The sequence below is a fragment of the Cervus elaphus genome, chromosome 29 (assembly GCF_910594005.1).
Source record: "Cervus elaphus chromosome 29, mCerEla1.1, whole genome shotgun sequence".
Lineage (NCBI taxonomy): Eukaryota > Metazoa > Chordata > Mammalia > Artiodactyla > Cervidae > Cervus > Cervus elaphus.
The window spans coordinates 43,396,075-43,408,773 of NC_057843.1; the positions used below are offsets into that span (position 1 = coordinate 43,396,075).

At 37.2% G+C, this 12,699-nt stretch overlaps 1 protein-coding gene across 3 annotated transcripts in view; it reads left to right on the top strand.

The window, feature by feature from the left end:
• The window catches only part of PIP5K1B (phosphatidylinositol-4-phosphate 5-kinase type 1 beta), a 329,589-nt gene that overhangs the window by 221,985 nt on the left and 94,905 nt on the right, over positions 1-12,699 (top strand). For all 3 annotated transcript variants that reach the window (XM_043891261.1, XM_043891260.1, XM_043891259.1), the window contains one exon: positions 2,627-2,711. In XM_043891261.1, the coding sequence (XP_043747196.1) occupies positions 2,627-2,711 (85 nt within the window). The remainder of the gene's footprint in view (positions 1-2,626; positions 2,712-12,699) is intronic.

Consider the following 12,699-nt stretch of genomic DNA (forward strand, 5'->3'; position numbering starts at 1 on the left):
TTTGAACCTGAATTTGATGGTAGACAGCTATAGGCTGGAACCCTACATTTAAACCATGTTACTAACCATGTGACCCAGACACATTGCTTGCTTCTCATCTCTTAGTGTAATTTCCCATTTATAGCAGGAAGCTAGTAATAGTACATATACCTCAGAATATTTCCCTGGTGGCATAGTGGTAAAAAATTCACCTCCAAGTGGGAGAAGCAGGTTAAATTCCTGGGTTGGGAAGATCCTCTGGAGGAGGAAATGGCAACCCACTACAGTATTCTTGCCTGGAAAATTCCACAGACACAGGAGCCTGGCGGACTACAGTCCATGGGGTTGCAAAGTGTCTGACACAACTTAGTACATGCACTACTACACTGCCTGCCTCATAGGCTGACGTGAGGGTTAAGTTAAATAATGCCCTTTGGTGTTCAACACAATGCATAACACATAATGAGGACATGGGAAGGGAAAACTTTTAAATTGTTTTGGATTTAAATATAACAAAGGTTGCCTGAAATGAGAATGTCTTTTGGACGCAGATATGGCATGACTGAAGAAAACAATTATCAAAGAGCAGTCTGTCTACACACACACACACACACAACTTCCTATCTAGAAGTTAAATTTGAACTTCCTGCTGCTTGACAGAACATTTATGGCCTCAGCCTCACTCAGTTAATAACTCAGAGTGACACTTCCAAAGATTGTATTGGTCAAAGATTTGCTCACATATTTTTTAAGATGTTAGCAGATGCTTTCCTTTGAAAAAAAGATAAATTATAGATGCTATTCTTCTCCGTTCCTGGAAAAAAACACTCGCTGTCTCAGTTCTGTGGAAGACTGGTAATAACCTCTCAGCATGTCAGATCTGCATTTTGTCCACAGGCTAAGGAAATGACCTTTGTCAAAATGCACTTTTAAACAACAGGTTCACAAGTTTGTTTCTGAGAATCAAACTTAGGCTTCTTATTCAGATCAAAGATTCTTTTTTAAGAAAAGGCCAAGAAGGAAGGTTAATTTTTTTTTCTTCTAGCTGAGAAAAGTACCAACTACATAATGCCTTGAACATGGAAGGGAGAGAGAGTAAACACTCACTTCATTTTCCTCCTGTTTATTGACAGTTTCAATTCCCTGTTACCAAATGAGACTTCTGCTCCAAATGGTCTCGTCCTCTATCGGTCAGATACTTCTAAGGAGCCCCTACCTTTGTTGAAATAAAATATGTCTTCTGTTTTTCAGTGTCCTTTTTGTTTTGTTTTTTTTTTAAGAAAATCTCTGTGCTGATTATATATTTATGTAATTATAAGCAATAATTAGGACTTTTTTTTTGTCTTTTTACAATTGTGCCTCTCCTTTAAACACAGTTTCCTCATACCAAAAAGAGCCGCAGTTTAACCTCTCATAGGAGGCAAGGGCTGACTCGATCATCTTACATCCTACGTATTTCTAAGTGACTGCACTTGTGACTCCATGTCCACTTTCAGCAGAAACTGACAGAACAATGGGGAGAGTGCATGTCAGGCCAGTGGGAAGTTTTCCATCACATCTGCAGGATCACGGATAGTCTAGAGAACATTATCACTTGGCAGAGGATTCCTCCATGATGTGTCCTTCATAAAACGCTGATTACAGAATTCTCTTATGCCTCATGTAACACCCAATTTCACAGATGAAAAGACTGAGGCACTGAGATACTGTCTTTACCCAGGATCACAGAGCTCTTTAAAATTAGAGCTAACATGAGAACCGGGTCTCTGGATTCTGGTCCAATGTGTATTTCTTCTTCCAAACCACTGCAGATGATATTATCTAAAGATAAATTTTTAGAAGTTTCCCTGTTGGAATTCATGAACCTCAAATCAAAATGGAACACTAAATAAGCAAATTTACTATTTTTAGGAATGTCTATCTCAGATAGCAAATAAATGACTACTCAACAAATATATGGAATTAGCTCCTTCATCTATCTTCTTTCCTGGACCTGTGATAAAATGCCCCCTCAATCCTAAAGACTCCTACCAAGCATGAGAGAATTGAGCTAATGATTTAATTCAATTCAACTGTATCTAAATAGTAGCTAATTGAACATAACAGGGGTCATCAGTCAGCCTTGTTTCCTAGGAATCTTCATGGTGTTTACATACCTTATTACTGGAAAGTGAAACCAGCAAACTTTTTCTCTCTATCTCAACCTTACATTGGGGTTGTTTTGCTTGTTTATGTCCCAGTTTTGTTCTGACTGAAAGTGATTATGTCTTTGTTCCAGATGACACTTGAGGCACTGGTTGCCTATATGTTAAAAAATGGAATTTAAAAGCCCCTCTTGGTGGACAGTGGATCAAGGATTAGCTGTTTGGGTTTATAAAGCAGAGTCTTTGCTATCTCAGCTCTGCCCTGCTTCATGATCTGTTTCACCATCAGTCTGGAATCTTTACTCAGATTGATCCTTATGCTTTTTGCCCCAGCCCGGCTCTTGTGCGCACAGCCCACAGGCATCACTCATGTCTGGCTCCTAACATCCACACCTTCTGGTTAAGGACTTTGGCTAACAGAGAGCCAGTTGCATAGAGCTTTCTTCTGGCTCGAAACAAACTGTGTGAGAGGTAAACCTGTGGTACCTGATTTATCTTTTCAGGACACTGTTTCGGTTCACAGACCCAGCTTTTATGCAGACAGATTTCTAAAGTTTATGAATTCCAGAGTTTTCAAGAAAATTCAAGGTAAGATTTTTATGTCTTTCTTTTTTTTTTCACCTTTATCACTTACTGGCTGGTTTCACTTTGTAAGATTTTTATTTATTTATTTTTTAATTGCCAAACCAGTTATTTTCTTTTTTTTTAAAATTTTACTTTACAATATTGTATTGGTTTTGCCATACATTGACTTGAATCCGCCATGGGTCTACATGTGTTCCCCATCCTGAACCCCCCTCCCACCTCCTTCTCCGTCCCATCCCTCTGGGTCATCCCAGTGCACCAGCCCCAAGGACCCTGTATCTTGCATCAAACCTGGACTGGCGATTCATTTCACATATGATAATTTACATGTTTCAATGCCATTCTCCCATATCATTCTGCCCTCACCCTCTCCCACAGAGTCCAAAAGACTGTTCAATACATCTGTGTCTCTTTTGCTGTCTCGCACACAGGGTTATCGTTACCATCATTCTAAATTCCATATATATGCGTTAGTATACTGTATTGGTGTTTTTCTTTCTGGCTTACTTCACTCTATATAATAGGCTCCAGTTTCATCCACCTCATTAGAACTGATTCAACTCTATTCTTTTTAATGGCTGAGTAATATTTCATTGTGTATATGTACCACAGCTTTCTTATCTATCCATCTGCTGATGGACATCTAGATTGCTTCCATGTCCTGGCTATTGTAAATAGTGCTGCGATGAACATTGGCGTACATGTATCTCTTTCAATTCTGGTTTCCTCAGTGTGTATGCCCAGCAGTGGGATTGCTGGGTCGTATGGGAGTTCTATTTCCAGTTTTTTAAGGAATCTCCGCACTGTTCTCCATAGTGGCTGTACTAGTTTGCATTCCCACCAACAGTGTAAGGGGGTTCCCTTTTCTCCACACCCTCTCCAGCATTTATTGCTTGTAGACTTTTGGATAGCAGCCATTCTGACTGTAGTGAAATGGTACCTCATTGTGGTTTTGATTTGCATTTCTCTGATAATGAGTGATGTTGAGCATGTTTTCATGTGTTTGTTAGCCATCTGTAAGTCTTCTTTGGAGAAATGTCTGTTTAGTTCTTTGGCCGACTTTTTGACTGAGTCTTTTGTTTTTCTGGAATTGAGCTGCAGGAGTTGCCTGTATATTTTTGAGATTAAGTCTTTGTCAGTTGCTTCGTTTGCTATTATTTTCTCCCATTCTGAAGGCTGTCTTTTCACCTTGCTTATAGTTTCCTTTGTTGTGCAAAAGCTTTTAATTTTAATTAGGTCCCATTTGTTTATTTTTGCTTTTATTTCCAATATTCTGGGCGGTGGGTCATAGAGGATCCTGCTGTGATTTATGTCGGAGAGTGTTTTGCCTGTTTTCCTCTAGGAGTTTTATAGTTTCTAGTCTTACATTTAGATCTTTAATCCATTTTGAGTTTATTTTTGTGTATGGTGTTAGAAAGTGTTCTAGTTTCATTCTTTTACAAATGGTTGACCAATTTTCCCAGCACCACTTGTTAAAGATTGTCTTTTCTCCATTGTATATTCTTGCCTCCTTTGTCAAAGATAAGGTGTCCATAGGTACGTGGATTTATCTCTGAGCTTTCTATTTTGTTCCATTGATTTATATTTCTGTCTTTGTGCCAGTACCACACTGTCTTGATGACTGTCGCTTTGTAATATAGTGTGAAGTCAGGCAGGTTCATTCCTCCAGTTGCATTCTTGTCTCTCAAGATTGCTTTGGCTATTTGAGGTTTTTGTATTTCTATACAAATTGTGAAATTATTTGTTCTAGTTCTCTGAAAAATGCCAGAACTAGAACAAATTGGTAGCTTGATAGGGATTGCACTGAATCTATAGATTTCTTTGGGTAGTATCGTCATTTTCACTATATTGATTATTCTGATCCATGAACATGGTATATTTCTCCATCTATTTGTGTCCTCTTTGATTTCTTTTACCAGTGTGTTATAGTTTTCTATATATAGGTCTTGTTTCTTTAGGTAGGTATATTCCTAAGTATTTTATTCTTTTTGTTGCAATGGTGAATGGTATTGTTTCCTTAATTTCTCTGTCTGTTTTCTCATCGTTAGTGTATAGGAATGCAAGGGATTTCTGTGTGTTAATTTTATATCCTGCAACTTTACTATATTCATTGATTAGCTCTAGTAATTTTCTGGTGGAGTCTTTAGGGTTTTCTATGTAGAGGATCATCTCATCTGCAAACAGTGAGAGTTTCCTTCTTCTTTTCCAATCTGGATTCCTTTTATTTATTTTTCTGCTCTGATTGCTGTGGCCAAAACTTCCAAAACTATGTTGAATAGTAGTGGTGAGAGTGGCACCCTTGCCTTGTTCCTGACTTTCGGGGAAATGCTTTCAATTTTTCACCATTGAGGATGATGTTTGCTGAGGGTTTGTCATATATAGCTTTTATTATTTGAGGTATGTTCTTTCTATTCCTGCTTTCTGGAGGGTTTTTATCATAAATGGATGTTGAATTTTGTCAAAGGTTTTCTCTGCATCTATTGAGATAATCATATGGTTTTTATTTTTTTATTGAAAGAGTTTGAACTATTTATCTCCCCAAAGCAGTAATCAGTAATTGTAGTTAAGTATCTTAGCTAGGTGCTTATTGATGCCATAATCATTAGAGTCCAATTTTATGCTGGAAAAAATTATAAACTGTATAATATATTGGCTAAATACATTATGATATAATTAAATAATGGGATAATATGAAACCAAAATGATGTATTAAAAGCACATTTAGTCCTCATAGCTTCATTCACATGTATATAGTTATTGCCCTGCATACCTAAATGGGCAAAAAAATTCTGGTGGGGTATACCCAGAGGAAGCGGGTGGAGAGGGAGGTGGGAGGGGGGATCGGGATTGGGAATACATGTAAATCCATGGCTGATTCATATCAATGTATGACAAAACCCACTGGAAAAAAAAATTAAAAAAAAAATAACCGTAAAATAAATAAATAAATAAATAAAAATGTAGTTAGTCTTATGGAATATTCTCCAGAATAGACCATATGTGAGTCCTCAAAATATATTTCAATAGATTTTAAAAGATTGAAGTCATGCAAAGTGTCTTTTCTGATCACAACAGAATAAATAAAGAGCAAAAACTAGAAAATTCACAAATATGTGAAAATTAACACATGCTCACATATTCAGAAATGTGTGAAAATTAAACAAACAACTACCAATGGGTCAAAGAAAAAAGCACAGAGAAATTAGAAAAAACTTAAAGATAAATGGAAATGAAAATATGCATTCCAAAAAATTATCAGTTCAGTTGCTCAGTCATGTCTGACTCTGTGCAGCCCCATGCACTGCAGCATGCCAGGCTTCCCTGTCCATCACCAACTCCCAGAGCTTACTCAAACTCCTGTCCATTGAGTTGGTAATGCCATCCAACCATCTCATCCTCTGTCATCCCCTTCTCCTCCTGCCTTCAATCTTTCCCAGCATCGGTCTTTTCCAATGAGTCAGTTCTTCGCATCAGGTGGTCAAAGTTTTGGAGTTACAGTGTCAGCATCAGTTCTTCCAATGAGTATTCAGGACTGATTTCCTTTAGGATGGACTGGTTGGATCTCCTTGCAGTCCAAGGGACTCTCAAGAGTCTTTTCCAACACCACAGTTCAAAAGCATCAATTCTTCGGAGCTCAGCTTTCTTTATAGGCCAGTTCTCACATCCACACATGACTACTGGAAAAACCATAGCTTTGACTAGACAGACCTTTGTTGGCAAAGTAATGTCTCTGCTTTTTAATATGGTGTCTAGGTTTGTCATGGCTTTTCTTCCAAGGGGTGTCTTTTAATGTCATGGCTGCAGTCACCATCTACAGTGAGTTTGGAGCCCAAGAAAATAAACTCTGCGCTGTTTCCATTGTCTCCCCATCTATTTGCCATGAAGTGATGGGACTGGATGCCATGATCTTAGTTTTTTTTGAGTGCTGAATTTTAAGCCAGCTTTTTCGCTTTCCAAAAACTTATATGATGCTGCAAAGTCAGTGCTGGCAGGGAAATATATAGCTATAGATGCCTACATTCAAAAAGAAGAAAGATCACAAATCAGTACCCTAACTTTAAACTATAAGGAATTAAAAAAGGAAGAACAGACTAAACCCAAAGATAGCAATGGTTGTGTGATATTTTCTTTTTCTTTACATCAATATTTATTAAATTTTCTATAACAGGTGTGTATAATTTATGTAGAAATGTTTTTAACTATGTTAAAAGAAAAAAAATATTGTTCCTTATGTTATCATTTAGGTATTTTGTGGTCCAATTTCATAACAATTTAAAGTGAAAGTCACTCAGTCATGTCTGACTGTTTGCGACTCCATGGACTATACAGTGCATGGAATTCTCCAGACCAGAATACTGGAGTGGATAGCCATTCCCTTTTCCAGGAGATCTTCCCAACCCAAGGATTGAATCCAGGTCTCCCACATTGCAGGCGGATTCTATACCAGCTGAGGTACAAGGGAAGCCCCATAACAATTTAGCCATACACAAAAAGCTGAAAAAGTGGAAAATTCGTATTTTTTATTTATATAAGACAGATTTTTTAATAATATTTATTGGAGTTTTTTGTTAAGGAAAGTGAAGCACTTTCTTTTTTAAGGCTTTTTCCTCCTAATGTTACATATAGCATTCACATAATGTTACATATAGCATTCACATAATGTTACATATAACATTATGTAAGTTTAAGGTATAATGATGTGATGATGTTACATATAACATTTACATGTTACATATAGCATTTTCCCATAATGTTACATATAACATTATGTAAATTTAAGGTATAAAATGTGATGATATGATACGTATATATATTGCAAAATGATTATCACAGTTAGGTTACTTTGTACCTTCACCATCCTATATAATTACCAATTATGATTGTGTATGTGTATCATGAGACTATTTAAGACCTACCCTCTTAGCAACTTTCCAGTGAATAAGACAGAATTCTTAACTATAGTCACCATGCTGTATATTAGATTTCTAAGACTTATTCATCTTACGAAATGCAAGTTGGTGCCCTTTGACCAATATATCCCCATCTCACCTACCTGTCAGCCCCAAGTAACAATTCTTCTACTCTCTGTGTCTATGAGTTCAACTTCTTTAGCACATGTAAATGAAATCATACAGTATTTGTCTCTTTCTGGCTTATTTCACTTAACATAATGCTGCCATGGTCCATCTATATTGTCACAAGTGACAGGATTTCCTAATTTTTAACAGCTGAATAATATTCTTATATGTGTCACTTTTTTTATCCACTCATCTGTCGGTGGACATTTGGGTTGTTTTCATGTCTTGGCTATTGGGAATAAGGCCTCACATACATGGAAATGCAGATATCTCTTTGAGATGGTGATTTCATTTCCTTCAGATACATGCCCAGAAGTGGGGACTGCTAGATCATATAATAGTTCTATTTTTAACTTTTTGAGGTGTCTCTATACTGTTTCCATAGTGGCTGATCAATTTACATTCCCACCAACAGTGTACCAGGGTTCCCTTTTCTCCATATCCTGGCAATGATTGTTATTTGTTGTATTTTTTTGTAATAGCCATTCTGACAGGTATTAGGTGATTATGGTTTTGATTTGCATTTCCATAATGATTGGTAATGTTACATATCTTTTCATGCACCTGTTGGCCATCTGTATGTTTTCTTTGAAAAATGTCTATTCAGGACATTTTTTTTGCCCACTTTTAAATCAGATTATTTGATTTTTTGCTATTGGATTGTATGAGTTCTTTATATACTGTGAATATTAACCCCTTATTTGAAACATGGTTTGCAGATATTTTCTCCCATTCTGTAGGCTGCCTCTTCATTTTATTGATTGTTTCTTTTATAAATGCTTTTTAATTTAAGGTAGTCCCACTTGTTTATTTTGCTTTTGTTGCTCATGCTTTTTTGTGTGATATCCAAAAAGTTATTCCCAAGACCATTGTCAAGGAATTTTTCCCTATGTTTTCTTATGCTGTTGTTAGTCTCAGGTCTTATATTTAAGTCTTTAACCTGAGCCGTTCCAATGTAAAAATATTAGAAAATGCAAAAGAATGCCAAGAAAACTGTGAAAATTATTTGATATCCCACTACCCAGAGATATCCACAACAAATATTTTTTCCTCCAGTTTTATTGAGCTATAGTCAACATATAATACTGTTTAAGATGTGCAGCATGCTGATTTGACTTTCATACATCATGAAATGTTTATTACAATAGTTTGTTGTTGTTTAGTTACTACGTTGTGTCTGATTCTTTGTGACTCCATGGACTGTAGCCCACAAGGCTCCTCTGTCTGTGGGATTTCCCAGGTGAGAATACTGGAGTGGGTTGCTATTTCCTTCTCCAGGGAATCTTCCCAACCGAGGGATCGAACTTGTGTCTCCTGCTTGGTAGGTGGATTCTTTACCACTGAGCCACCTAAACAGCCGTTATCTCAGCTAGGTATAAAATTAAAGACAGGGAAAAAAATTTTCCTCGTGATGATAAATCCTAGGATTTACTCTGTCAACATCTTTCCTATGTAACATACAGCAGTGTTAATCACACTAATCATATTGTACATTGCATCCCTAGTACTTATTTACCTTATAACTAAAAGTTTATCCCTGGAAGGTTTTTTTAAATGTATTTATTTTTAATTGGAGGATAATTGCTTTATAATATTGTGTTGATTTCTGCCATACATCAACATGAATCAGCCATGGGTATACATATGTTCCCTCCTCCTTCCACCTCCCTACCACCCCATCCCACCCCTCTAGATTGTCATAGAGCCCTGGTTTGAGTTCACCGTGTCATATAGCAATTTCCCACTGGTTATCTCTTTTACATATGGTAGTGTATACGTCTCCATGCTGCTCTCTCCATTCGTCCTACCCTTTCCTTCTCACCCCCACAACCGGTTCCATAAGTCTGTTCTCTTTGTCTATGTCTCCATTGCTGCCCTGCAAATGAATAGGTTCATCAGTACCATCTTTCTAGAATCAATTTCTACGCATTAATATACAATACTTGTTTTTCTCTTTCTAAGTTACTTCACTCTGTGTAATAGGCTCTAAGTTCATCCACCTCATTAGCCCTGACTCAAATGTGTTCCTTTTTATGGCTGAGTAATATTCCATTGTATATATGCACCCCAGCTTCTTTATCCACTTGTTTGTTGATTGACATCTAGTTTGCTTCCATGTCCTAGATATTGTAAATAGTGCTTCTGTGAACATTGGGGTACATGTGTCTTTTTCAGTTATGATTTTATGATTTTCTCAGGGTAGATGCCTAGAAGTGAGGCTGTTCATTCATGTGATAGCTTTTTATTCCTAGTTTTTTAAGGAATCTCCTGTCTTCCATAGTAGGTATATCAATTTACATTCCCACCAACAGTGCAAGAGGGTTCCCTTTTCTCCACATCCTCTCCAGCATTTATTATTTGTATATTTTTTGATGATGATCATTCTGACTGGTTTGAGGTGATATCTCATTGTAGTTTGGATTTGCATTTCTGTAATTAGTTATGCCAAAGCCTTTGACTGTGTGGATCACAATAAACTGTGGAAAATTCTGAAAGAGATGGGAATACCAGACCACCTGACCTGCCTCCTGAGAAATCTGTATGCAGGTCAGGAAGTAACAGTTAGAAATGGACATGGAACAACAGACTGGTTCCAAATAGGAAAAGGAGTACATCAAGGCTGTATATTGTCACCCTGCTTATTTGACTTATATGCAGAGTACATCATGAGAAATGCTGGGCTGGATGAAGCACAAGCTGGAATCAAGATTGCCGGGAGAAATATCAATAACCTCAGATATGCAGATGACACCACCCTTATGGCAGAAAGTGAAGAAGAACTAAAGAGCCTCTTGATGAAAGTGAAAGAGAAGAGTGAAAAAGTTGGCTTAAAATTCAACATTCAGAAAACTAAGATCATGTCATCCGGTCCCATCACTTCATGGCAAATAGATTGGAAAACAATGGTTGACTTTATTTTTCTGGGCTCCAAAATCACTGCAGATGGTGATTGCAACCATGAAATTAAACGACACTTATTCCTTGGAAGAAAAGTTATGACCAACCTAGACAGCATATTAAAAAGCAGAGACATTACTAACAAAGGTCTGTCTAGTCAAGGTTATGATTTTTCCAGTAGTCATGTATGGATGTGAGTTGGATTGTAAAGAAAGCTGAGAGCCGAAGAATTGAACTCTGGTGTTGGAGAAGACTGTTGAGAGTCCCTTGGACTGCAAGGAGATCCAGCCAGTCCATCCTAAAGGAAATCAGTCCTGGGTGTCATTGGAAAGACTGATGTTGAAGCTGAAACTCCAACACTTTGGCCACCTGATGCAAGGAGCTGACTCATTTGAAAAGATCCTGATGTTGGGAAAGATTGAAGGCAGGAGGAGAAGGGGAGGACAGAGGGTGAGATGGTTAGATGGCATCACCGACTCAATGGACATGAATTTGGGTAAACTCCAGGAGTTGGTGATGGACAGGGAGGCCTGGCGTGCTGCGGTTCATGGGGTCGCAAAGAGTCGGACACCACTGAGCGACTGAACTGAACTGAACTGAATGAGTGATGTTGAGCACCTTTTCATGTGTTTATTAGCCATCTGTAGATCTTCTTTGGAGTAATGTCTATTTAGATCTTTTGCCCACTCATTTTTTTTTAAAGATCATCATAAAAAAAATCATCATATAGTCCAGTTGTTTTTAAATATGAATGCTCATTAGAAACGTATCTGGAGTCCTGGAGAAAAAAAGCAACGCCTGGGCATTTATATTTTTCAAAAAATTTCAAGATAATTCTGACATGCATCTACATTTTAAAAAGTGATTGCAGGTATTTCTAATAAATCATGGTTTTGGTGATACAGAGTTCTATTATTTTGCTGAATTGACCAATCATGGATATAATGGTATTAAATGAATAATAATTATATAATCAGAATAGTGAAAGATGTTTATCACTTTTCATAATCAATAGTCAAACAAAAACTGAAAGATAATGACAGTGACAAACTATAATGGGAACATGATTAATTTAACTATGAAATAATTACATACAATTTGGGGGGTCAAGCAGTGTAACGTGTTAAGTGGAAATACATACATGCACGTGTTTTCTTCGGCCCAGCCAGTCTGTGTCTTTTGGTGCATTTAATCTATTTACATTTAAGGTAATTATCGATATGTATGATCCTATTATCATTCTCTTAATTGTTTTGGGTTTATTTTCTGTAGGTCTTTTCCTTCTCTTATGTCTCCTAACTAGAGAAGTTCCTTTAGCATTTGTTGTAAAGCTGGTTTGGTGGTACTGAATTCTCTTAACTTTTGCTTGTCTGGAAAGCTTTTTATTTCACCATCAAATCTGAAGCAGAGTCTTGCTGAGTAGAGTATTCTTGGTTATAGGTTCTTCCCTTTCATCACTTTAAATATATCATGCCATTTCCTTCTGGCTTGTAGAGTTTCCATTGAGAGATCAGCTGATAGCCTGATGGGAGTTCCCTTGTGTGTTATTTGTCATTGTTCCCTTGTTTTCCCTTGTCGCTCACTCGGACATGACTGAGCAACTGAACTGACTTTTTCACTCTCCTCTTTTACTTTCATCAAGAGGCTCTTTAGTTCTTCTTTGCTTTCTGCCATAAGGGTGATCTCATCTGCATATCTGAGGTTATTGAAATTTCTCCTGGGAATCTTGATTACAGCTTCTGCTTCATCCAGTCTGGCATTTCACATGATTGTATTCTGCGCATAAGTTAAATAAGCAGGGTGAGAGTATACAGCCTTGACGTACTTCTCTCCCGATTTGGAACCAGTCTGTTGTTCCATGTCCAATTCTAACTGTTGCTTCTTGACCTGTATACAGATTTCTCAGGAGACAGGTAAGGTGGTCTGGTATTCCCATCTCTTTCCGAATTTTCCACAGTTTGTTGTTATCCACAGTCAAAGGCTTTGGCGTAATCAATAAAGTAGATGTCTTTCTG